The sequence below is a fragment of the Telmatherina bonti genome, assembly GCF_933228915.1.
Source record: "Telmatherina bonti genome assembly, chromosome: 8".
In the NCBI taxonomy this organism is placed as follows: Eukaryota; Metazoa; Chordata; class Actinopteri; order Atheriniformes; family Telmatherinidae; genus Telmatherina; species Telmatherina bonti.
In genome coordinates this window covers 2,944,590-2,972,349 of record NC_136626.1, presented here as the reverse complement: position 1 = coordinate 2,972,349, position 27,760 = coordinate 2,944,590, and the positions used below count along the sequence as shown (strand labels likewise).

General features: G+C 47.4%; 1 protein-coding gene across 1 annotated transcript; it reads left to right on the top strand.

The window, feature by feature from the left end:
* Positions 1–1,440: 1,440 nt before the first annotated feature.
* Positions 1,441–5,971, top strand: tm2d1 (TM2 domain containing 1). The gene is made up of 6 exons (XM_079245565.1): positions 1,441–2,373; positions 2,669–2,742; positions 2,836–2,944; positions 3,014–3,105; positions 5,295–5,368; positions 5,594–5,971. Exons 1-6 carry the CDS (start codon positions 2,240–2,242, stop codon positions 5,702–5,704), a joined length of 594 nt encoding a protein of 197 aa, XP_079101691.1. The 5' UTR covers positions 1,441–2,239; the 3' UTR covers positions 5,705–5,971.
* The last annotated feature ends 21,789 nt before the right edge of the window (positions 5,972–27,760 follow it).

Genomic DNA, 27,760 nt, shown 5'->3' with positions numbered 1-27,760 from the left:
GCTGCAGGTTTGTGTGCACGCTCACCTTCCACGTGCGCGCACGCGCGCCTTGTATCTGCGCTGTTCTCAGAGGGAGGGTGCGAGGCGCGTGAACAAACCGTCCCTTTCCGGCTGTCAGGTTAAACCCACCAGAACCAGAACTGATCTCCTCACACACCACGACCTAAAAACAGTCCGAAGTCCGAGTTCAAAGCGAGGAGTCGGCTCACCTGAGCTCGCGCTCACCTGAGCAACCAGGAAGTGAAACTGGGCAGTGCGCGAGGGGAGGGGTAGAGAGAATAAATACCACGTGACCTCCTGACGTCCCAGAGTTGAGACAGGTGATTTAATGACGTGGCCAGGTGAGCGTCTGGAGGTCTAGCAGGTGCGTCACACAGGTGCAAAACTCCCCCAAACACACCAAAGCACGCGCACGTCCCGTGACGTCATTCAGTTCGAGCCTCCCAGTCAGTGTCGCTGGGAAAAAACTTCCAGAAACTTCCCACCGCGGGCACGAGCCTCGGACCGAACTTCAGCCCGGTTCGGTTCCACACCGGCAGACAGACGGAGGACAGAACTGTTCACAACTTACTGAACACAGTCAGGAAACCCGGTTCCGAAGCGGAGCAGAACTCAGTCGGACTGGATCCAGTCGATTAAATGCTGCCTTCATGTGCAGTGGGAAATCGCACCTCCTGTTCCACGTCGTGAAGAACGACGCAAGAGTTGGTTCCGGATGGGCAGAGAGCCGCGACCAGAGAACCGATCAGATGTTCGACCAGTTCCTGCTCCAACACGCCTGATCCGAGGGAACAGAACCTCTTCACCAGCCTTCATCTGGTCCAGGTGTTCCGGTTGGACCTGCAGGGTCCAGAAGGGTCCAGGAGGGTCAAGGAAGGGTCCAGGAGGGTCAAGGAAGGTCCAGGAAGGTCCGGAAGGGTTCAGGAGGGTCAAGGAAGGTCCAGGAAGGTCCGGAAGGGTTCAGGAAGGTCCAGGAGGGTCCAGGAAGGTCCAGGAGGGTCCAGGAAGGTCCGGAAGGGTCCAGGAAGGTCCAGGAGGGTCCAGGAAGGTCCGGAAGGGTCCAGGAGGGTCCAGGAAGGTCCGGAAGGGTTCAGGAAGGTCCAGGAGGGTCCAGGAAGGTCCGGAAGGGTCCAGGAAGGTCCAGAGGACCTGGACTGGACTATAAAATTTAATCTGGGATCAATAAAGCAGCGATGAAATGAAATGATTCTTTTCCTGTAAGGTTTAAATAAAAGTTTTATTCCTGCATCGTTTCAACCGCGTTCAGTAAACCAGACGCCAGTCTGACGGACTGGTTCTTCACTGGTTCTGTACTGGTTCTTTACAGGATCTTTACAGGTCCTTTACTGGTCCTGTGCTGGTTCTTTACAGGTTGTTTACTGGTTCTATACTGGTTTTGTACTGGTTCTTTACTTGATCTTTACAGGTTCTTTACTGGTTCTGTACTGGTTCTTTACAGGTTCTTTACTTGTTCTGTACTGGTTCTTTACTAGATCTTTACTGGTTCTGTACTGGAACTTTAGTGGTTCTTTAGTGGATCTTTACCGGTTCTGTACTAGTTCTTCACCGGTTCTTTACTGGTTCTGTACTCAATCTTTACTGGATCTTTACTGGTTCTGTACTGGAACTTTAGTGGATCTGTACTGGTTCGTCACCGGTTCTTTACTGGATCTTTACCAGTTCTTTACTGGTTCTGCACTGGTTCTTTACTGGAACTTTACTGGATTTTTATTTGTTCTTCACTGGTTTTGTACTGGTTCTTTACTGGATCTGTACTGGTTCTTTACTGGATCTTTACCAGTTCTTTACTGGTTCTGCACTGGTTCTTTACTGGAACTTTACTGGATTTTTATTTGTTCTTCACTGGTTTTGTACTGGTTCTTTACTGGATCTTTACTGGTTCTTTTACTGGTTCTCTACTGGTTCTTTTATGGTTCTGTATTGGTTTTCTGGACTGGGTCTCGTTCCAGCTCGTCATCTCCAGTTAGATAACATGTCTGATGGTACAAACATCTGCTGTTACCATGGGAACAGGAACTATCTGTTTTTTTTTTTCCAGACACGGACATGGTGTGTGTGTACATGTGTGTGTGCAGTTTGGTGCTTTCTGTGGGAAAGTTGTAACCCCCCACCCCCACCTGAATAGTGACGTGAACAGGTGAGCTCAGCGAGCCGTTTCTGACTCCGCTCCGCCCGGAGCGCCCTGAACGCAGCGCGGTGTCACGTGACGCGGCCAGTCATGGCGTCCTCGCACAGACGGCTTCTGTGTTTGCGGTCCGGGTTTTGGTTTCTGCTGTTTTACTGCGCCTCCTGTCTCGTGAGGCTCGCGCTGGCGGAGGACGTGGACGGCTGCGAGAGCCTGAGACTCGGACAATATCCTTTCCATGATGCGCGCGGGCTCAGGTCACCCGCGCAGCATCAGATGCATAGCCTAGCCTAGCCTAGCCTAGCCTAGCCTAGCTTAGCTCGGTGTTTTGGTGAGGAGGGAACTGGATCTCAGTGACACGGATCAGAATCGGACACGTTTTGAGATCCGGATATGATGGTTCAGTTCCGGTTCGGTCTGATCCGGAGACCAAGTCAGTAAAACTAGTCTGGACCTGAATGCATCAGGCTTTGACCCGGTTCTGATCAGTTCTGGTTCTGGTTGATCTCCTTCACTCTCCACGTATCTGTGTAAAGATCCAAACATCGACGAGGCGACTCAGGAACCGGAGAACTGCCGGGATATGACGGCTTGGGGTGGGTCCACCAGAACCGGACACGAAAATAACTCACAGGCTCGGTTCTGATCCGGCTCGGTTCTGACCCGGTCCGGTTCTGCCTCCTTTGCAGTGGAGTGTCTCCCATCTCCAGACATCACCTGCCGTCTTCCCAACGGGACGGAGTTCCGGTTCAGCGGGAACGAGGTCGGGTTCAACCGGACCATCCCCTGCAGGAACGTGTAAGTTCTGATCCAAGACCCGATAAGTTTCCTCCTGAGTCTTCTTGATCTGAATGTCTGTCCTCCCAGGAGCGGGTATTCCTACCGCGTTGCTGTGGCGCTGTCTCTGTTCCTGGGCTGGGTCGGAGCGGATCGGTTCTACCTGGGCTACCCGGCTCTCGGTAGGCGCACACCTGGACACCAGAGACTACAGACCAGTCTGTGGGGGGGGTCAGAGACCAGCCTGGGGGGGTCGGGGCCCACCAGAGACCAGTCTGTGGGGGGGGGGGATACATGGAAAACCATTCCTCCAGGTTTCCCATGTATCCCTGCTCCAACGCACCTGACTCACACTGATCAGTCACTTTGCAGAATTTCATTGGTTGTTGGATCCATTTAAGGGGAGTCAGGTGTGGTGGAGCAGGGATAGATGGAAATCTGCAGGATGGCGGCCCTCCAGGACCGACTTTGGACCCCCTGAGTTCGGTCGATCACAACCAACAGAAGCAGGACGGAACATTAGACTCCAGAACACAAGGCGGCGGCAGAACCTCAGACAGTAACCTCATATTGATATAAACATCCAGAACAAACAACAAACACAGAGAAGATGAAATGTTTTTCTTTTTACTTAGAAACTCATTCCCTTGTCTACAACAACCATCTCCTGCTTGTCTGTCCCAGAACTCTGCAGGTGTTTCACGCGGTGGACAGGTCCGTTGCATTTGGACATTTGTTGAGCAACATCTGTTTTCCACAAGAACTTCTTTTTTCTGATAACATGGATGCAGACATGAAGCTCTACATGAGCTGCTGAAACCAGCAGGAGTTGGGAAAACAAGAAATAAAACTTAGTGGGATTCTCCTCAAACCAGCATGTAGAACTAGAAGCTGGGCGGAGCTTCCTGACAGGCTCATTTTCCCTCCATCTGATTGGCTCAGAGCGGACACACACATCCAGTGCTCATGTATGATGGAGCAATGCTCATACACTTAAAGAGGCAACCTTCCACTGCAGAAAGAACATATAGATGTTGCATGACTGTATTTATTGTTATTTAGTTATTAAGTATCTGGTCTCACCGTATAAACCGCTACGACAGATTTAACAGCTTCACTTAAAGTTTTACCACTGCAGCAGCGGCTCAGCTTGTTTAAGCATTTTTGCAGATTTGATTTGAGGGGGTAAAGTGTTTCTTTGCCCCTCTTCCCCCTCTCTGCCCCTTTCCCCCTCTCACCCCATTTCCCCCCTAAGCCACCCGTTAGCGAGTCTTAAAGCCACCCGTTAGCGAGTCCTAAAGCCACCCGTTAGCGAGTCCTAAAGCCACCCGATAGCGAGTCTTAAAGCCACCCGTTAGCGAGTCCTAAAGCCACCCGTTAGCGAGTCCTAAAGCCACCCGTTAGCGAGTCTTAAAGCCACCCGTTAGCGAGTCCTAAAGCCACCCGTTAGCGAGTCCTAAAGCAACCCGATAGCGAGTCCTAAAGCCACCCGTTAGCGAGTCCTAAAGCCACCCGTTAGCGAGTCCTAAAGCCACCCGTTAGCGAGTCCTAAAGCCACCCGATAGCGAGTCTTAAAGCCACCCGTTAGCGAGTCCTAAAGCCACCCGATAGCGAGTCCTAAAGCCACCCGATAGCGAGTCTTAAAGCCACCCGTTAGCGAGTCTTAAAGCCACCCGTTAGCGAGTCTTAAAGCCACCCGTTAGCGAGTCTTAAAGCCACCCGATAGCGAGTCCTAAAGCCACCCGATAGCGAGTCCTAAAGCCACCCGATAGCGAGTCCTAAAGCCACCCGTTAGCGAGTCCTAAAGCCACCCGTTAGCGAGTCTTAAAGCCACCCGTTAGCGAGTCCTAAAGCCACCCGATAGCGAGTCCTAAAGCCACCCGTTAGCGAGTCCTAAAGCCACCCGATAGCGAGTCTTAAAGCCACCCGATAGCGAGTCCTAAAGCCACCCGATAGCGAGTCCTAAAGCCACCCGTTAGCGAGTCCTAAAGCCACCCGATAGCGAGTCCTAAAGCCACCCGATAGCGAGTCTTAAAGCCACCCGTTAGCGAGTCCTAAAGCCACCCGATAGCGAGTCCTAAAGCCACCCGATAGCGAGTCTTAAAGCCACCCGTTAGCGAGTCCTAAAGCCACCCGATAGCGAGTCCTAAAGCCACCCGATAGCGAGTCCTAAAGCCACCCGATAGCGAGTCCTAAAGCCACCCGATAGCGAGTCCTAAAGCCACCCGATAGCGAGTCCTAAAGCCACCCGATAGCGAGTCCTAAAGCCACCCGTTAGCAAGTCTTACAGGTGAAGTTTATAAATTTTGGTTCTATTGAACCTTTCGGAACACCCGAAGTTCTAAACTCTTTTCTTTACTCTGTTCTTCAGGTCTGTTGAAGTTCTGCACCGTTGGGTTCTGTGGTATTGGCACACTAATTGATTTCATATTGATTGCCATGCAGGTGAGTCTCAGGTGGACCGACACAAACGCACCAACCATAGAAGTCACTTCCTGTTCCTAGCAGGGCTCCGTCGATCTGAATTGTGCTGAAATTTATCCATTCATTAATCCGCAACATGGACCAGATTAGTGGTTCTGTCTGGGTCTGTCAGAACGTTAGAACCAGAGTCTGGTTCTGGTTGTCATTAGCAGGATCAGTAAATAGAAGTGTCCTGATCTCCTGCAGATTGTGGGTCCAGCAGACGGATCCAGCTACATTGTGGATTATTACGGCGCCCGACTGACCCGTCTGACCATCACCAACCAGACCTACAGGAAGCCTCACCTGTCCCTCTGAGAAGTCCCCTTCTCTTCATGTCCACTGGATTCCTCTACCTGTATCCGTGTTAAAAGATGTCCTCTATGTGTCCAGGTGTCCCCTGCTCCTGCTGTTACCATGGCAACATGTTGGATTAAGCTTGAAATGTCTTAAAAGGCTGATTCCTAAAATTTTCAGTCACCGTGTTTCTGTACTGGTCACATGACTCCTGTTTCCTGTTGACTGTGATGTTGTAGGTTCGATGAAACTTTGTGTAATTTGTAAATAAAGTTTTTTTTGTCATCCTGTTATGAGTTAATGTGCTGCTATCTGATGGTGAAGGCGGCTTTTGTTCTGGCAGGTCGCAGAGTTTCCTCATGTTTGTAGACAAGAGATTAGTTATTAACGAACCAGGAGCCTGATTTCTAACCCTGTGCAGCAACGCTGCCTCCAGGCGGCGTCCGTACGGAAACCAGGAAAATCTTCCAGGTTCCCACGCCTGTTTCCTTCATAAATCAGGATCAACACTAAATTTCACCACGTGAGGAAACATTTGGCCACGCCTACATGTTGGCCATAAAAGATCAGGTGAACACCCCTGATAAATATTAATCCATCTCATTTCCATGACGGTTCTGCTGGAAAAAAAGAGGAATTTTCTGGAAAATGAAGAAATTCTAATCGATAATGTTGTAAAATATAAAAGTATTTTATCTGGTGGAGACAGGATGACTCCTCCCTGAGCGGTCACCTTATGGTGGTGGAGGGGTTTGTGTGTCCCAAAGATCCTAGCAGCTATGTTGTCTGGGGGATTTATACACCTGGTAGGGTCACCATGGCAAACAGGTGTCTAGGGGAGGGACCAGACTAAGTGCGGCACAAAGACCTCGATGATGACGACGACCATGGGCAGAAATGTCCCCTTGCCTGGACGCGGGTTACCGGGACCCCCCTCTGGAGACAGGCCTGGGGGTGGGTCACGAGAGCAAGCGTCTGGCCTTCGCCCATGGGGCCCATTCGGGCTCAGCCTGAAAGGGTTACATGGGCCCCACCTCCCGTGGGCTCACCATCTGCAGGAGGAGCCGTAGGGGTCGGGTGCAGTGTGAGCTGGGCGGCAGCAAGAGGCGGGGACCCTGGCGGTCCGATCCCCGGCTGCAGAAGCTGGCTCTAGGGACCTGGAACGTCACCTCTCTGGTGGGGAAGGAGCCTGAGCTTGTGCGCGAGGTTGAGCGGTTCCGACTAGATATAGTTGGACTCACCTCGACGCATGGCTTGGGCTCTGGAACCAGAACCCTCGAGAGGGGCTGGACCTTCTTCCACTCTGGAGTTGCTCATGGTGAGAGGCACCGAGCAGGTGTGGGTATTCTCATCAGCCCCCAGCTTGGTGCCTGCACGTTGGGGTTTACCCCGGTGGATGAAAGGGTAGTTTCCCTCCGCCTCCGGGTGGGGGGACGGGTCCTGACTGTTGTCTGTGCTTATGCACCGAACAGCAGTTCAGAGTACCCACCCTTTCTGGGGTCCTTGGAGGGAGTGCTGGAGGGTGCTCCTTCTGGGGACTCCATTGTTCTGCTGGGGGGCTTCAATGCTCACGTGGGCAATGGAGGGGAGTGATTGGGAGGCATGGTCCCCCCTCTGAACCCAAATGGTGTTTTGTTATTGGACTTCTGTGCTCGTCATGGATTGTCCATAACGAACACCATGTTCCAACATAAGAGTGTCCATATGTACACCTGGCATCAGGATTCCCTGGGCCGCAGTTCCATGATTGATTTTGTAGTCGTATCGTCGGACCTGCGGCCACATGCCTTGGACACTCGGGTGAAGAGGGGGGCGGAGCTTCAACTGATCACCACCTGGTGGTGAGTTGGCTCAGATGGTGGGGGAGGAAGCCGGTCAGATCTGGCAGGCCCAAACGTGTTGTGAGGGTCTGCTGGGAACGTCTGGCTGAGTCCCCCGTCAGAGCGAGCTTCAACTCCCACCTTCAGCAGAGCTTCAACCATGTCCCGAGTGAGGCGGGGGACATTGAGTCCCAATGGGCTGTGTTCCGTGTCTCTATTGCTGAGGCGGGCTGTCCTGGCTGACACGTCTCTGCAGCATCGCGTGGACATCGGGGGCAGTGCCGCTGGACTGGCAGACTGGGGTGGTGGTTAGGGATGCACCGATACTGGTATCGGTATCGACTCAATACCAAGCGTGTGTACTCATACTTGGTATTAACAAAAATGTACCGATACCACAACCGATAGTCAAGCTAGCGCAGATGTATTTTCATGACATGCTTCGGACATGTTTTAAAAGAAATAAATGCCTTGAATGTTAAAATGGGACATTTTTTGTTACATTAAAACCATGATCCTCACTGTTAATTCAATAAGAGCCGCACTCAATATACTAAGACAAGAGGAGAGCCACCCCCCAAAAAAGCGTTCCCATGCTATGTATCCTGCTACGTTAAAAAATCAGACATTCAGCCGCATCCGATAAGGAACACGGCACAAAAAGCTAGATCTTTGTTTCAAAACACATTTATAGGTGTATTTAGGTCAAATGTGTCAAATCAAAATAAAACTTGTTGAAATTGTTAGATCTGTAATGTTATTATATTTGTATTGGTGAGGTAACTTCAGAAAGGATGGGTCATTTATTACAGCCTCATGAAATCTTACACAGTTATAACAGCAATCATAACCATAGTCACAATAATGTTCACATAAACAGATTTGGTATTGGCAAATATGGTTATCGGCAGATATTCAAATTTTAGATATCGGTATTGGATCGGAACTCCCAAAAAAGTGGATCGGTGCGTCCCTTGTGGCGGTACCCAATTTTAAGAAGGGGGACCGGAGGGTGTGTTCCAATTACAGGGGAATCACACTCCTCAGCCTCCCTGGTAAGGTCTATTCAGGGGTCCTGGAGAGGAGGGTCCGCCAGATAGTCGAATCCTGGATTGAGGAGGAGCAGTGTGGTTTTCGTCCTGGTCGCGGAACAGTGGACCAGCTCTATACCTTCTTTGGGGTCCTGGAGGGGGCATGGAAGTTTGCCCAACCAGTCTACATGTTCTTTTTGTACCTGGAGAAGGAGTTCGACCATGTCCCCCGGGGGCCCCTGTGGGGGCTACTCCTGGAGTCTTGTTCATGAGTGAGGGAAGGATGGAGCGTGAGATGGACAGACGGATCGGTGCGGCGTCTGCAGTAATGCGGACTCTGCGCCGGTCTGTCGTGGTGAAGAAGGAGCTGAGCCAGAAGGCGAAGCTCTTGATTTACCAGTCGATCTACGTTCCTACCCTCACCTATGGTCATGAGCTGTGGGTCGTGACCGAAAGAAGGAGATCTCGTATACAGGCGGCTGAAATGAGTTTCCTCCGCAGGGTGGCCGGGCTCTCCCTTAGAGATAGGGTGAGGAGCTCGGTCATCCGGGAGGAGATCAGAGTAGAGCCGCTGCTCCTCCGCATCGAGAGGAACCAGTTGAGGTGGCTCGGGCATCTGGTCAGGATGCCTCCTGGACCTCCCTGGTGAGGTGTTCCAGGCACGTCCCTCTGGGAGGAGACCCCGGGGAAGACCCAGGACACGCTGGAGGGATTATATCTCTCGGCTGGCCTGGAAACGCCTCGGGATCCCCCCCGCAGAGTTGGCAAATGTGGCTGGGGAGAGGGAAGTCTGGGCTTCCCTGCTTAGGCTGCTGCCCCCGCGACCCGACCCCGGATAAGCGGCTGAAGATGGATGGATGAAGATGAAGAGACGGGATGGACATCAGCACCACCAGAAAGACAGAGGAGGTCAGCAGGGGACAGATGCTGTCAGCGTCTCATCAGACCACCGGACTTATCCAGAAAGGACAAATAAAGTGGTCAGACAATAAAATGTAGGGAGAGAGGACATCTTGGTCCACAGGAGGAGGAAGGGGGGGCGCTGCCCACTCCCACAGATTAGAAGCTGGCGGGAAAATGAAGGAGTCCAGAGATACGCTGGAACAAAATGCTCCAGATGATGCTGGAAGTGCTTCATTCCTTTGTTTCAGATTATAAAATGAACGGACATAAATGAGACGTCTCTGACTCCAGTTTATTTACTGGGAACATACTGGTGTTCCTGTGTGTCCCAGCTGGGTTGCAGCGCTGCAGATGTGGTCGGAGAGGGGGGGGGCAGTGGGTCCACCTTGTCCCCCCAGCAGGCGTGTCCTGGCAGAGGAGGAGGTGCAGGAGACGGAGACATGAAGACAGAAATGAGACTAAACTTGTGAATAAATGAGAATTGTCCACCTCTGATGTGTTGCATCACTTCTAGACGTTTGGCAGCAGTTTGGTTCCAACATGATGGTTGGAGGTCGGGGACAACAGCGCTGGTCGCAGCTGAACGGGACACGTTACCATTTAGTAGCATGTTATGTAGCGTCTCCACTATCTGCACACATCTGCAGCTGTACAACAGGTTTCCTCCTGGGCATGGAGGCACCTCCACCTGCCTCCATCTGCCCGATGGCCGCTACACCACGTCTGGCTGTGGAGAACATCGTTCTGTTCCTCTGCTCTGGGTTGGGAAAAGGAGCGGACCCGACCTGTCAGTCCCTTCCCTTTGGAAGGTGCCGGACTGGAGTCCAGACTCTCCATGTTCCATGTCCACCAGCAGGGACAGATAAGCCACGTTGGGGAGCATTTTATATCCAACCATCACTTCATGTTCTGTATCTGCAGGTGGAGGAAACACCTGAGCAGCCTGATGATGGGCTGTTGTCATGGCGACACGTCATTTTAATGCAATTATTCATTTCAACTTTTATTATTAATGCAGCTTCTGTACGACTTAACTGTGTGAAATGGTTTTTATAACACGTAGAACTGCTTGGTTTCAGAACAGATTTTAGTGGTTGATGTTTTACGTGCTGGAGGAACGATATTAAAAGTGCGGTTTTTTGTTTTGTTTTGTTTTTTTTGCAAATGCTGTTTATGTACGGCGTTCTGCATAAAGGTTTATATTGGATTTTGAACAAATGTCTCAAATTTCACACCATTTCTTTGCTTTTATTTCCTGCCTTTGGTGTCGCCGTTTCCCGTTTCTCCAGATGTTGTGCGTAGGGTCAGAGTTGGCGTGGCGGTTTTACCGACAAGTCCTGGTTTCATAAATCCCAGAAGTGGACTGGGACTGGCGTACACCAGCTGAAATTAAAATCAGAGTTTTTCCCACAACACCTCCTGGAGGCCGAATGAGGAACTGCAGGTTGTCACATGTTCCTTGGAAGGCTGCTGATTGGTTTAAATTGTTCACCATGTTTTGATTTGTGGCTTATTAATTATCAGCCAGTTGATGTTCTTAGGGGTTGAGGGAGGAGGGGGACCCTGTGCGCGCGCGCACACACACACACACATACACAGTGAAACACTGAAAGCATGAAATTACAGTTAATGTGGTGAAATTATGCGTATAGTGTAGTTTTAATATGTTACTCATTTATTAAGTTTCTTTTAAGTAGTACAAGACATATATTCTGCATAGTTAGAGTAGTTCAGTAAGCTTGCTTTAGTAGATTCATGCATAAAACTAAGTGTTCTGTTCAAGGCCTGTTTCAGCTTTGACTGTTGTTATCTCCAAGCTAGCAGTTGTTTTGACTAGTGCTGCCAGGCAAAGGTTGTTTGTGTCTGCTTAAAGAACTCTGTAGCACTCTGAGCAGGAGCAGAGCTCTCGAGACCTCTCGCCCGCAACATCTGTACATGCCCAATAAATTGAATAGAAAACAGTTGATTTATAGATTTATTTCTCATCTGATAAATTCCACAACAATTTGGTCTCAGAAGTGGGATCCCATGTGTTTCTGCTGGGACCGGACTGAGGGGCAGGTCGCCGGAATCCAAACAGATTCATCTTCAGACCTCATGCAGGCCTTAAGAGTGACGCGGGCCACAGTCACCGGTTTCGGGATCTCAACCCACGTGTGGGTTTATCTGGTGAAAAGTATATTTTTCCAAATTATGATCTGATTGAAAGTATTTGTGATATAATATTGTAGACTGAGTAATTCTCATTGCTAATCGAGCTGAAACAGTTTGTTTATAAAATTGTCGACTGTTTTCATAATAATGGTGGTTGCGCTCCTTTTCCCCAGGACTGACTTTGACAATAAATAAAAGATAAAACAAAAACGAAACAAAATTATAGACATAGACTCTACGAGATCAGGTTCCAAAACGAAGTCCTGTGAGTAGAAATGACTGACTATTCTGACATAGCAGAAATATAAGACCAGGTGACGATGGGGACTATAGGGAGAAAGGAGGAGCAACCTAAACCAGACTCTATCATGGTGTTTTTAAAGTAGAAATATGATGAAGCCATAGGTAAATTTTCAATGCTCTGGTGTGAAGAATTTGGGTTTCCAGAAGGAAGCTTTATGAGCATGTATCAGATGGAAATGTTGGAACAGAAAAAGAAACTAACGTGCAGGCTGGTTCACTCTCCATAAGAGGAATTAAAAATAGAGGCCCGCTATGTTCTGGAGAGTTGTGTGGAAATATTGTCGGAGGTTTTTGTTATTTTTGGTGACTCTTTTCCTGAGTGAATTAAAACCGTGTGATTGGCTGTCTTGGTTGACATCATGGGGCCATAGCAGCCATTCACACAGAAATCAGCGTGTGTGAGTTCCTGATTCCTGAGAAGACTGAGTGGTTCGAGCTGAATGATTATACACACCTACATAAATTTCTGGCATTGGAGCCACATGACCAGGCCAAGAAATTAGACCCAAAGACCCAAAATTTTCTCACTATTTCTGCTTAGCTTCATACTACACACATGAACATGCATACAAAGTTCTGCAGTCCTGCAGACTTTTGCAACTGAACAAGGTCCCAGTATTTTCTCTGCTCTGCTGCTGTGAAGCGAAACATCAGTTCTTACAGACAAAACAACTTCTGGCACGCTCTACATCTCTAGCTGTGCCTTATTTAACATTTATCTTGCATTTTAGACACATGGATATGATATAAACTAGGGGTGGGAAAATCGAATCGAAAAATCGAAAATCGGGATTTTTTGTTTCACAATTTTAAAATCGATTTTTTTTTGTTAAAAATTCGATTTTTTTCTTTCAATGAAATAAAATGAAAATCTACTATAGATTTTTGTCATTTTTATTGTTTTTATTGATCTTTTTGCTTGTATTCTTGGGCAATATAGTAGCAGAATGATGGTCTAGCTACTGTGTTGTTTCTCCTAACTGAAAAAAAAAATTACAAGCAAAAAAAGGTTTTATAGATTTTTTTTGGTTTTTAAATCACGAAAATCAGCAATATCAAAGAATTTTGAGAACCGCAATTTAAATCGAATCGGCACCCAAAAAAATCGGAATCGAATCGAATCGGGATAAAAGCATACGGTCACTTAGACTTAGACTTAGACAGACTTTATTCATCCACAAGGGAAATTCTGTTGTCACAGTAGCTCAGAACAGCAATAGAGGAAGAAATAGAACAGCAATAGTAGGTAAGAAAAAAAAAGTAAATAATAATAATAAAATAGAATAGGTACTATCCATAAAGCAATCTGGAATATGTACACTTTTACAAAGATAAAAGATAAATAAAACTATCTAAAGTAAAATTGGCAATATAGAATATGGAAATTTAGAAATTTACAATATATACAACATGTGACTAAATGCAGTGCCAGTTTACACAGGGGCTTTGAAATGAATGTTAGTTATCTGTCACAAAGTGGGGAGTTATTGTACATCTGTATAGACAATGGTAAGAATGCGTTCTTGTAGCGCTCACTGTGACAGCGCAGCTGTAAAAGTCTGTTGGAGAAGGAGCTCCTTTGCCCCTCTACAGTCCGGTGGAGTGGATGAGCAGGATTGTCCATAATAGAGAGCAGTTTGTCCAGAGTCCCCCTGTCCCTCACTGTCACAAATGTCTCCAGTTGACAGCCAACCACCTGTCCAGCTTTGCGGATCAGTTTGTCAATCCGAGAGATGTCCCTTTTGGATGTACTGCTGCCCCAGCAGGCCACAGCGAAGTACAGGGCGCTGGAGACCACAGACTGGTAAAAGATCTCCAGCAGTTTACTGCACACATTGAAAGACCTGAGCTTCCTCAGGAAGTACAGTCTGCTCATGCCCTTCTTGTAAACAGCATTACAGTTGTCCCTCCAGTCTAGTCTGCTGTTCACATGGACTCCGAGATATTTGTAGCAGTCCACTATCTCCACCTCTGAGCCCTGGATGGTGATGGGCTCCACTGGTGTCCTCTTTCTCCTGAAGTCGATGACCAGCTCCTTTGTCTTGTCCACATTCAGGAGCAGATGGTTAGCCTGGGACCACTTCACAAAGTCTGCAATCAGTGTCCTGTACTCCATCTCCTGTCCATCCCCGATACACCCCACCACCGCAGAGTCATCAGAGAACTTCTGCAGGTGGCAGGACCCGGAGCTGTACTGGAAATCAGAGGTGTACAGAGTGAACAGGAAAGGAGACAGGACAGTGCCCTGCGGAGCTCCTACATTACTGACCACAGTATCAGACAGGGTGTTCCCCAGCCGCACATACTGAGGCCTGCCAGACAGGTAGTCAGCAATCCAGGAGACAGTGGAGGAGCTGACACCCATCCCGAGCAGCTTGTCACTCATCAAAACAGGCTGAATAGTGTTAAAGGCACTCGAGAAATCAAAAAACATGATTCTCGCCGAGCCTTTAACACTATCCAGGTGTGAGTGAGCACGCTGCAGAAGATAGATGACAGCATCATCCACACTAAGTTGAGCCTGATATGCAAACTGTAAAGGGTCCAGGGCAGATGACACGAGGGGTCTCAGCTGGGCCAGGACGAGTCTCTCAAACACCTTCATCACGTGAGATGTCAGTGCAACCGGTCTGAAGTCATTGAGGCCAGATGGGACGGGCCTCTTTGGTACCGGTACTATACAGGAGGTCTTCCATAGCACCGGTATCTTCTCCAGCTTCAGACTCAGGTTGAAGATGAGGTGCAGGACTCCAGTCAGCTGAGCAGCACAAGTCTTCAGGACCCATGGGTTGACTTTGTCCGGTCCAGGAGACTTGTTCTGACGAACCTTTTCCAGCTGCTTCCTCACCTGGCCGGCTGTCAATGTCAGAGGGGACGTTTCCTCTGTGGGGGTGGGGGCAGGTAGGGGGGCAGGGGTGTTGAGCTGCAACAGGGGGGCAGGTAGGGGGGCAGGGGTGTTGAGCTGGGACAAGGGGGCTGAAGGTGAGGGTTGTTGATTGTCCGTCTGAGTGCTCTGTGGGGAGGTGTGTGTAGACGGTCCAGGAAGTGTGAGTACAGGAGGGGAGGAGGAGGGGGCAACAGGAGGTGAGAGGCTAAATCTGTTGAAATGCAGATTGAGTCGTTCAGCCATGTCCTCTCCACCATCCTGTTGTTTGGCTTTGGTGTTGAAGCCAGTGATGGACTTTACACCCCTCCAAACCTCTCTGGTGTTGTTCTGTTGGAGCTTGGCCTCCAGCTTCCTCCCATAAGCGCTCCTACACTCCCTTAGTCTGACCTTGATCTGTCCCTGTATCTCTTTCAACTTGTCCTTATCACCAGACGCAAAAGCCCTCTTCTTCTGATTAAGAAGACCCTTCAGCTGACTGGTGATCCAGGGCTTGTTGTTCGGATAACAGCTGACAGTCTGAGTGGGCACAGCTACATCCTCACAGAAGTTGATGTAGTCCGTGATGCAGTCCGTTAAACTGTTGATGTCCTCCCCATGGTCCTGACAGAGCACATCCCAGTCTGTAGTGCCAAAGCAGTCCTGCAGCGCCTCAGTGGCCCCCTGGCTCCACTTCCTCACAGTTCTAGTGGAAACAGGAAGCCTCTTCACAACAGGGACATACTCCGGTGACATCCAGATAAGGTTATGATCCGATAGGCCGAGGGGGGGCAGGGCAGTGGAGCTGTATGCATCCTTGGAATTAGCATACAGCAGGTCCAAAGTTTTATTGTCCCGTGTGGCACAGTTCACAAACTGATTAAAGGTGGGCAGGACAGAGTCAAGAGAAACATGATTAAAATCCCCAGAAATAAGGACGAGGGCCTCCGGATGTTTAGCCTGTAGTCCTGCTACAGTGGAGTGTAAAGTGTCACACGCAGCAGCCTCGTCCGCTGAGGGCGGAATGTAGACTCCAATGAACTGCACAGACGTGAATTCCCTTGGTAAATAATAAGGACGTAATCCCACAGCCAAAAGCTCAATGTCCGGTGAGCAGACACGCTCCTTCACAGTAATATGTCCAGGATTGCACCACCGCTCGTTCACAAGAATAGCAATTCCACCGCCTTTCTTCTTACCGCTCAGGTGCTTGTCTCTGTCCGCACGTAGAGTTTTGAAGCCGGGTACAGACGCGCTGTGATCAGGGAAGTCCGCATGGAGCCATGTCTCCGTGAAGCACATGATACTACTCACAGCATACTCCTTCTGAGTCCGGACAAGCGCATGAAGTTCGTCCATCTTATTCCCCAAAGACCTCACGTTCCCCATAAGCACAGCTGGAACTGCAGGCTTGAACTTCCTCCTCCGCTCCTTCACTTTCGCTCCAGCACGGACTCCTCGGCGCTTCTTCCTCTGCAGTTGCTTGGGGATGACTGGCTTAGCTCCACTCAGGAATGGGACCCTGGCCAGAGAAAGAAGCTGTTCTCTGGAATACACAAAGGGCCGGCAGTGCTGCTGGGCCAGACAGCCAAACACAAAAAGCCCAGAGAAAAACCAAAAAAGCAGTTTAAACAAACAAAAACGCCCGAAAAACATGTTTCATTTTTCATAAGGCAGGTAAAGTGAGGAAAAAAGAGAGGAAAAAAAGACAAAAAGTCGACTCTAAAAGGTGTGAAAAGGTGTGAAACCCAGGAGCTACTGTGACCTGCTGCCTCTCTCTCAGGCGCCAGGCTGAAAAAAAAAAAAAAAAAAAAAAAAAAGCCCTAATATAAACCATCCATAATTTGCCATTCGTGCAAGTGTTGAAAGGCCGACCAGGAGATTGTGTCAGCAGCTTCCTCTCCGACCTTCTGACCCTAGAAAAGTTACTCTGAAATCATATTTTCACTGCAGATTCACAAATGTTTTAGATGATTATCACAAGCTTTAACACTATATGGATTTTGTTTGTAACGCAGTAGTTGATTAGTTTTATTATAACCCTTTTCAGTAACTTTTATAACTTTAGAACTTAATGTTTGTAGATTGTGGAGCAGTGGTGAGAGCGGGACCCCCTCCCTCTCCAGGCCCTGTATGCAGCTGTGGGGGGAGGCGAGAGGAATCTCCCCTCGTAGTTGACCTTGCAGAGTGGAGAGGATAACAGAGATGTTTTGTGCTGTTTGTAATACAATAGTTCAATTAACTGCAGTAAACTTTTATAAACCTTTGGTTTTTAGTAGTAATTCTTGTGATATTATATTTACCATATAAAGGATTATAGAGCAGTATTATAGACGGTGTGTTTAAGGAGTTAGTAGGAGAGAATTCACCCCTATCCACCCCTCCTCTCTGCAGCGCTCTTACTTTAAGATAAGAAGCTGCATCCAGACTTGACATGTTTTATGAAGTTTCAAATGCCTAACACCATAACAGGGACTCTCTCAGCCTGAAAACTGATTCTCATTGTTCTGAAAAAAAAACCAGAATATTTTTCATACCGTCGGACACCTGGCAGGAATGCTCCTTCTAACTTCCCAGCTTTGGCCTGAAGAGGGCGAGGAAGGAAGACGCTTATCTTATCGCCGGAACTTGGTCGCTGGGCAACTCTGCATCACCCGGTCCAGAAGACGTCTTAGCTCATTAAATATAAAGTTTCTTTGTGTGACTCTCTCTTCCTCTCTCCCGCTCTCTCGCTCTATCTGAAAAATGTATCGCCCCTTGAAGGTGGAGTTTTCTGTGTGAAATCAAATCATATTACAGTATCCCACATGACCGGGAAATTTATGTTCCTAGAAGGTGGAGTTTAGATTTTAGTATGAGAACTTTAGACAAAGAACCAAAAGACGGCTTTGCAGCACCATTTAGTTAGGCTAATAGTTGGGACCTTTTTATAGGGGATCAGTGTGAGAGACTATCCCTGGGGGGTCAGGGTGAGAGTCTGCAGGGTGAGAGTCTTCCTTACAAGTAAGAGATAGGCTCCGGCAATATTCTCTGAAGGGGTTTTATTAAAATAACTCTAGTAAGAAATTAGCTTCAGTCACAGTTTCTCACTAGGGCCTAGTAATATCATATACAATAACTGGTGGGAAACTAAAGTCAGCAACAGTTTCTTATTGGATATTAAAATGAATTCAAAGAACTAGTCCTAGGGATAGTTCTAGAGAGTTCAAACCGCATAACCAGAATCTCACTGGTTATAAAAAATATGAAATGGGAACGGTATAACCAGACTCTCACTGGTTAAAAAAAGAATTAAATGACAACCACACGACCAGAATCTCACTGGTTATAAAAAACATTAAAGGAGAAACCCCTCGACTGGAGTCTCACCGGTCAAAGAGAAAATCAGAGAGGAACTCGAGAGGGAATTGTTTTGCAGTTACATTTCCTTCAAGGGTTCAACACAAGTCATTCACAAATATTCTACAATTCAGTAATCGTTTTGAGAAAAGTAACTAATCTTAGTTCCTGCTCTGCAGCAGGTTAGGTAAAAAGCATAGGGAAACAACCCAGTAAGACTGAACCAGAGCACGGTGAGTCATGGTACATTCTTGGTCCAAATCCTTGAACATATTGTTATTTCTAATGTATTTCTAACTATATTAAATTAGACAACAACAACATGATAAATTAAAACCCACAACAACATTAACCTACCAGCAGTGGATGCCTCTCAGGTTCAATATTATGGCCAATCAGGGTAGAATATTAGGAAAGGTTTGAATCCTCCACGTTTTTATTGGCTGACAGCCCGGTGTTTTAGTCGTGATCTGAACTCTGTTGTTGTTAAGTACACGTCTGACGCTTTTATTTGGCGAGGGGAAACAACAGGTTAACAAACCAACTATCAAAACCCTGTAAGTCTTCAAAATAACATAAACATGAGGCCGATCATTTGGGACAGTATTGATGCTTCCAAGGTTAAGCTAGTTATGCTAAATCGTTAGCTGTGGCCTGTTCTGTTACACTCATTTGCATTATATCCAGTGGAGGAGTGTGTGTGAAACTGGAAAACGTTCTCAATTCTCCAAAAACACTGAAGAAGAGGTGTTGCTGTGCATGTGAGTGTGGGTATGTACGTGTGGACATGTGCACTTGTGTGTGTGTGTGTGTGTGTGTGTGTGTGAGTCTTGTTGTAGTGGATGAAATCATCTTTAACATTAGTGTTGGATGTTTTATTCCGTATTTGACTGTCAATCGACACACAGTCCTACATCCAGCCTCTCTACTCCCTGCTCCTGTCGATGACACGCACCATGACTGTGTGGCTGGACTGGCCATCCTCTGCACCCCCAGACCTGACCTCTCTGACCGACCTCTAGTTGACCCTGACATGATGGCTCCGTTCTCAGAACCCAGACCCAGGTGTGGGTTTTGGAGCACTGTGGAAATACCATGGTTTCCTGACATCTGATGGTGACCCAGTTCGTCACCGTCGCCTTATTGACTCCCTTCTTTCTGCCATTTTGCTCCCCTGACAGGTTGCTGTATGCACATGTGCACTAACTCTTCTGACCCTGTCTCTACAGGTGACTCTCCTGCAGATGAAGGCTGCATCTCTGACCCACCCTCCTTTTGCAGCCTCTCACTTCCTCTTTTCTCTCACGGCCCACAGATGGAGAGATTTCCTCCTTGGTCTCTCTCAGGCCTTTTCAGGCCTCTAGGACCAAAGCACTTCCTCTCGTGCTGTTGTCCATGCGCATGCATAAAAGGGGAGGACCAAATTGGTCCCCCCGTAGATTCTTTTTGCAGGTCCACCCGAATGGGCATGGGCCCCTCCGAGGCTCCCCCTCCAGACACGACCCTGTGTGATAGTAATGTTTTAACATGCTGTGCTGATCTCATGTGAACCTTTTCAGGAATTTGCTCTCAGGTTGCTCCAGACCTTCCTGAACCAGCGTCTAAGCAGCTCCGTTTACTTCAGCCTGGAGACTTTGTCCTGATGAGAAGCTTCAAACGTCAATGGGACCACCCATTTCAGATTCTTCTGGCGACCCAGACAGATGACCGTGCTACTTGGCTGCCCGTAGTATCCAACTACCATGTCATTGCTGCAGGGAGGTTCCTGCACCGACCGTGGCTCCCCAGCTTGCTGCTGATCCTGACGCAGCAGAATAACGCACCACCCGACAGAGGGCAGAATAATCCCTGTGGTAGCGTGGGTAGTGAGACAGTCTACTCTCACACCTGAAGACCAGCTGCCGTTCTCAAGCAATCTCAGTGTGGAGTGACATTAGCGTCCACCTGCAACAGTAGCGTGCCAAGCTCCAACGCAAGTTCCGCCCACACGGCATCATAGAGAGAGATCGACCCTGGCATCCATTTAGGGTTCATGTCTGATCATTAACGAGCTCAATGTGTTGTTTGGTTATTTTAGCTATCATCATTGTGTTTCCTATTGTCTTCTTTTATTAATCTGCTTCACCCCCTGTTAACCGCTCGGCCACTCACTACAGTTCCTTCTCTGCCCCGCAGTCGCTGAGTGCCCAGAAGGGTTCTAACAGGTAGATGCACCCTCTTCTATTCCCCAGCTAGCGCTCTAAGGAGCCCCTGTGCGGCCTACTCTGTCATTAAAAAATCTGCGCCATGTGTGTGCTCTGGTTTTTTGGATCACATGGTGATTAGTGGACTGGTTGCTTTTGGTGTTTGTCTGATTCATCTCTACTTGAGGAAATGTTTATGGATGTACAGGGACCTACGTGACTAATGGAAATTCCCGCACATGCAAGAACAAGGCCTCACCAAAGCCAATCTCGTGCTCATGTTCACTCACCCTTGCCAGGACCCTTTCATTCATTTTTCTGTGTGCTGTAGTGTTTTAACTGCGTCTCATACCTTAACGGATTCCTTTACCACTTCCCCCGTTAGCATCCTTGTTCCAGAACCCGATTCTCAGTTAGACGAGGTAATACTTGTGCGTAATGGTGAACCGGACGTAGGTGATTATTTTGGAATGATGACTGGCATATCCACAATAGCAATAACTGGTTGTTGTTAGCAGAACAGGTGGGTGTGTCTACTGGGATTGCCTGTGTGGTGTGCCTGGGGCCCAGACCTGTACTGCGTGTTGTCACCCCTCCACCTGAGTTTGGGTCGGCCTGTATGATTGCTTTACTCTTTTCCACGAACCCTAACCCTCTCAAAGATGCATTTCCCGGGATGTTCCTTTCCAGTGACCTCCTGCACTCAGTCCCCTCACCTGTTTAACTCTGGTGTAGCATGATAGAGCTTCACCGTGCTTGGTGTGACAGTGTTTATGCTCTTAATTTTCTGTGGACTGCGCCAGCCTTCGGTAGTGGTGGTACGGTGGTCTGGTTCTTAGGGGTGTGCTGCCATCAAAGTGGACTGGTATGTGTGCCCCGTCACCCTTCTCTTTCCTACAGCTGTCTTCCTGAGTTTCCCTTCTGCCTCCTTATCCGGTCACTCGGACCAGGCACTGTGTTCATCCTGATGACTCAGCTGCTTCCGCCTACGTCAACGTTATTGGGGTTCCATTGCAGTACTTGCTGCCCTCCTTGTTTAGTGTGTGCTGTTGCGTTCCGTGTATCAGAGCCTTTTTGGTTAGGCTGACTGGCACTGCTTTAGGATATTGCGTTCCTCAGCTTGTTTCTGACCCTCTTCCTGCTTCAGATCTCCTTCTCTCTGATCCTTTTCCCTTCTTTTTTGATAGTGATGGGTTTTCTACTGACGTGAGAGTGTTTTCCTTTCAGGATGTTTTATGTCCAATGTTCTTCAACCCTGCCAAGAGTGACCATTCTGATGTTTAGATATTCCTGTATCTCTTTAAACAGTTAGTTTTTTTTCTGGGTTTGTTTTTTTGTTTTATTGTATCCTTGAATTGTGCTTCTCTTGTGTTGATCCTGGAAGGATCAAAGGGGGGGAATGTTGTGGAAATTATGCATATAGTGTAGTTTTAGTATGTTACTCCTTTATTAAGCTTCTTTTATGTAGTACAAAATATATATTCTGCATAGTTTAGAGTAGTTCAGAAAGCTTGGTTTAGTAGGTTTATGCATAAAACTGAATGTTCTGATCAAGGCCTGGTTTAGCTTTAACTGTTGTTATCTTGAAGCTGGCAGTTGTTTTGACTAGTGCTGCCAGGCAAAGGTTGTTTGCGTATGTTTAAAGATTGCTGTAACACCCTGAGCAGGGGCAGAGCTCTCAAGACCTCTCACAACAACTGTGCATTGTCAATAAATTGGACTGAACACAGTTAATTTCTAGATTTATCTTTCATCAGATAAATTCCACGACAGTTATGTCAGTTGGAACAAAGTACAGGAAGGTTTGATAAGGTGGAAATGCCACACAAACCTCCATCATGGGTGTGTGTTTCTGCGTCAACCTTAATGATGGTTTTGTTCAGTTTGATTGGACTAGTACCAGTACCAGTACCAGGATAGTAAGAACTAAAGAACTCCCTCTGCTCTGTTCTGCTCTGCTCGTCCTCTCTGTAATCCTGCCAGTGTTTGTATTCATTACAACTTTAGGCGTCCGTTGTCTCCAGATAAGTTGGCTCAATATTCACAGCATGAGTGTATGTGTGTGTGTATCTAGGGGTGTAGCTTTTGTTTTCTATCCACTTTTTCTCCTGCCAGAAATTACATGCTGATTATCTTAGAAACCTCAGAGGGAAACGTCTATGCGGTCTTGTGGTTTTCAGCAAAACATGTTGCAAGATATTGAAACGACCTCAAAAAAACATCTGAAATGTCGCATTAAACACATTTCCATCAGCTGTGACGTGGAGACGAGAAGTCTGGCTCTTTTCACAGATTCACAGATTTACTGCTTCACAATTGACTTCCTTCAAAATGCCTACATTTATGGGTTAATGCTGTGCGTTAGTTAACAAATCTTTCATTCAGTATTTTAATTCCATATTTCTTTTCTTTTTATGACAGCATATACCATGTTTACAGATGGTCAGACAACCAGGTAGCCAGATAAGCAGGTAGCCAGACAACTTGGTAGCCAGATAATCAGGTAGCCAGACAACCACGTAGCCAGATAAGCAAGTCGCCATATAAGCAAGTAGCCAGATAAGCACGTAGCCTGACAACCAGGTAGCCAGAAAACTAGGTAGCCAGATAAGCAGGTAGCCAGCCAACTTGGTAGCCAGATAAGCATGTAGCCTGACAACCAGGTACCCAGATAATCAGGTAGCCAGAAAACTAGGTAGCCAGACAACTAGGTAGCCAGATAATCAGATAGCCAGACAAAAAGGAAGCCAGCTTGCCAGATAATAAGGTAGCCAGACATCCAGGTAACCAGATAATCAGGTAGCCAGATAAGCAGGTAGCTAGACAAGTAGGTAGCCAGATAATTAGGTAGGCAGGCAACCAGGTAGCCAAATAAGCAGGTAGCCAGATAATTAGGTAGCCAGACAACTAGGTGGCCAGACAACCGGGTAGCCAGATAATCAGATAGCCAGACAAGCAGCTAACCATGTAATCAGGTAGCCAAGTAGTCAGACAACCAGGTAGTCAAATAAGCAGGTAGCCAGATAAGCAGGTAGCCAGACAACTAGGTAGCCGAGCACATAGCCAGACAATCAGGTTGCCAGATAAGCAGGTAGCCAGACAACTAGGTAGCCGAGCACATAGCCAGACAATCAGGTTGCCAGATAAGCAAGTAGCCAGACAAATAGGTAGCCAGATAATTAGGTAGGTAGAGAACTTTCCGTCCTTCTGACTGTTCTGACAGTTTAATTCTGACTTATTGCATAATGACTCATCATTGATCAAACACACTTGCTGCATGTCGACTCTCATTGGCTAAGCCCAGCAGTGGGTGTGGTATCGATTGCAAACACCAGCAGCAATTCAATGACCTTATACTGAGCCTGAACCGCATCACAATTCACTGTGAAGGCACACACACATAGAAACACACTTTTTATTCATGCTAATTGGTGTGTTGCCTTTATCCTGTTCTCTAATTGGTGTTTCATTATGGCTGCAAGGAAAATCATGGAGTGTCCATGGACCTTCATAAGGTGGTGTTGCCGTGGTTACCATGGGCTACTGTGAAGGGATGGAAGTGGTTAACAAAAACAAGTTTGGAATTAAGAAAGTGAAGTGAGACACAACAAGTGCCATTTACTGCAACTAACAGCAACATTTGCTGTAACATTCACTTTATTTTTATTTTTATTTGTTTATTTTTTGTCTTATCCAGCATTTGAGCAGCAGACTGATATTCTGGACGCTGTGTTATGCTGAGCAAATCACTTTCCCAAGGGGAGCTTTTATAGATATAATGATCTCCTGATATTTCTGGATTCTTATTTTATTTTTTTATTTGTTCTGGATAATTGTTCGTATTACAGAGTTTATGCTGCTGGACCAGACCGGAAAGGATAGAAGAGGGACAGAAAGAGAACAGGAAAGAAAACAGAAAAAACAAGAGAAAGAGATAAATGCATACGCGTATACACATATACATAATCCACTTACAAACATATGTACATACACACACACACACACACACGTATATATATGTATATATATATATATATATATATATATATATATATATATATATATATATATATATATAAAACCCTCCTCCAGCCATATATATATATATATATATATATATATATATATATATATATATATATATATATATATATATATATATATATATATATATATATATATACACACACACACACCCACATAGGCCAACTCTAGATTCATGGTCCCTGCGGAGAAGAAAACCATTTACTATCAGGAGGACCAGAAACTAGCCAGTTAAATCAGGAAGACAGAAAGAGAGCTACCTGCTGTTAATGAATAAACTTGCTGGATGACTCAGTAACTGTGACACATGCAGAACATTCAGAGTGGAACGTGTTTAGAGAAGAGTGATCATGCCAACGTGACTGCGCCCACCCATAGGCAAGAGGCAGGGCAGGAGAACGCGCTGGGCAACGGTCACTCCCAAGCACAGACCCCTACCCTTCCACTCCAGAGTCAGCCATGCCTCCACTAGGAGGTAGCGAAGGAGGTCCCCAGCCAGGGACCCCTGCAGTCAGGGGTAACAGAACCCAAGGGCCGGCCCTGCTGGGCACCGGCTGCCCAGGGCAGACAGAGCCCCCCCCCCCCCCCCCCCCCCCCCCCCCCGCCCCCACAGGCAGAAGGTGCAGCCCACACTGACCCAGCATACCCCAGGGACAGTGACAACCCTCCTCCAGCCAGGAGGAAAAATGACATTTTCTTAATGCTATCATTTTGCTTTAGTAACGAACACATCAAGCCCACCGCCGAAATGCAACATTAGTAACAGACACACACAGCCCACTGCCAAAATGCAACATTAGCAACAGACACACACAGCCTACCAGCAAAATGCAGCATTAATAACGTACATGCCAAGCCCATCGCGAAATGTGACATTAATAACTTACACACCCAGCCCACCACCAAAACGCGACATTAGTGACTTTCACACCAAGCCTACCGCTAAAATGCAACACTAATAACGTACACCACAAGCCTACCGCCAAAATGCGACCGTGGCAACTTGCCCAGCCCACTGCCAAAATGCGATATTAATAATGTACATGCCAGGCCCACCGCCCAAATGCGAGATTAGTGACTTACACGCTCAGCCCACCGCCAAAATGCAATATTAGTAATTTATACGCCCAGCCAACTGTTAAAATTTAAAATTATTAATGTACACGCCAGGCCACCAGGCAAAATACAACATTTGTAACTTACAAACTTAGCCCAGCGGCACAATTTGACATAGGTGACTTACATGCCAAGCCCACCGCCAAAATGCAATATTTGTAACTTACACACCCAGCCAGCTGTTAAAATTTAAAATTATTAATGTACATGCGGCTAAACATGTCATCGCTGATTAAATTTGTCAAGGGACCAGAGAAAACTACGGAGTCCGACATGCTCTTGGCAAAGTTACACACCGAAGCAACATTAATTTTAGTGACCTCCGATTGGCGTAACCGGGTGTCGTTACCGCCGACGTGAATTACAATCTTACGGTATTTACGTTTAGCCTTAGCCAGCAGTTTCAAATACGATTCGACGTGGCCCGCTCTGGCCCCAGGAATGCATTTGACTATGGTCCCCGGTGTCTCTAGTGCCACGTTTCTGACTATGGAACTACCTATAATCAGGGTTTCTGCCTCAGCGGGTGTGTCGCCGAGCGGGGAAAATCTGTTAGAAACGTGAACAGGTCGGTGGTGGCCAGTGGGTTTTGGTTTGGGGCTACGCTTCCGCCTGACCGTCGTCCAGCCCGCCTCGGCTCCCGGCTGCGCGGGAACTGCTGAGGGACCGCTAGGTGGGCTAGCAGCCCGGGCTGGTAGCTCCGCACTGGCTAATGGGGGCTTGCTAACTAACTGCTTCCCTAACTGAGTGCGGAGCTGGGCTTCTAACTCACAGAGCCTCGCCTCCAAAGCTGCCAAGCTGCTACACTTAATACACCTACCGTTATCACTAAAGGAGGCGGAGGAGTAGCTAAACATCAGACACACCGAGCAAGAAAAGGCAGGGGACCGGGGTGTGGGAAGAGAGCTAGCAGCCATGCTAAAACCGAGTGCTTGAGCTGTTTAAGTCAGTAAACAGAAAGCCAAAGATCCCAAAAATAAATGCAATATATAGAACAGTGGTTTGGGAAGATATTGTGCGCTAAAGTGAGTGGTTGGTTAACAATAAATTGAAGTTAGAAAGAAGTTAAAGGAGCCAACGGCTCGCAGCAATCCGCAGTGACACATGCTAGGGAAACAGGAAATTACACAATACGTTACCTCAATGTCAGCACGTTAATGCGACATTAATAACGTACACGCCCAGCCCACCGCTAAAATGCGACATCTGTTCCATTCTAGATTGCGCCAGCTGATGGCAGTAAATTGTAGTAGCTCTGACTTGCTATCTTGATTTTTTTTTTTAAAGGAACACTCTTATCGTATAGATATAAACTCAAATTAGGTCTTTTTTTTCTGAGGATTTCTGTCATGTTTTTCCTTCCTGATCGACTGGCACTCACCAGTGGAAACTCTGTCCACCTGTGGCTTCCTAATTACCTCTGCTGTTTTTCATCAGTTTCATTCAGTTTTCATGTCTCACAACCTAAATAAACTCCCTCCAATCTCTTCTCCTCTGCCAGATTATCAGCAGACTCATGTCTAGTTGTGTTCCAGCAGTCTAAGGATTGTCTCCAGTTGCCAACCTACTGCTTTACGTCCTAGGATTACCCACCTTGCCTTGCCCACGACGGACACCTCTACTTTCTTGGATCTTCTGGTCACAGACCCTTGCTTTGTCTTTGGATCTCTGAGCCTTGTCTTTGCCCTGGATGAGTATTTGCCATTCCGTTTACCTCCTGCCATCCATCTGGAGCCTGGTTTCTAATAGCTGCCCAGTCACCTGGATTGATCCTCTGCTCGTTCTCATCTTGCGTTCCTCATTCACCAATAAACTGGTTATTTGTTTACAGCTCCTTGTGTGTGACTGAATTTCCGGAACCTCACAGTAATTCATTAGATTTCATGCAGGTTCAGAGGATGTGCTGCAAGGGAGATTTTTCTACATATTTTTGGCTCTTTCAAGACTTGTTATAAGTCTCCATGGCAACGAAAGACTTGTTTACAATCGGGATCAACTGATTAATCTCTCCCAAATCAGGATTATCAGCGAAACAACACATCAAATCCTGATGGAGTTGAAAAGAAAGAGAAGAGGATGCAGAGCGGGAGTCAGACAGAGGAGAAAGCGATGGATATTTAAACCATTTCTACCAACTGTCGTCATGGGTAATGTGAGATCGCTAGCTAACAAAACGGACGAGCTGGAGATGCTAACAAGGTCTCAGAAAGAATACAGAGAGTGCAGTATTATGTGCTTCACCGAGACATGGCTGCATGAACACATCCCTGACTGTAATGTTTCTGTACCGGGCTTTAAAACGGTCCGTGCAGACCGCAGTA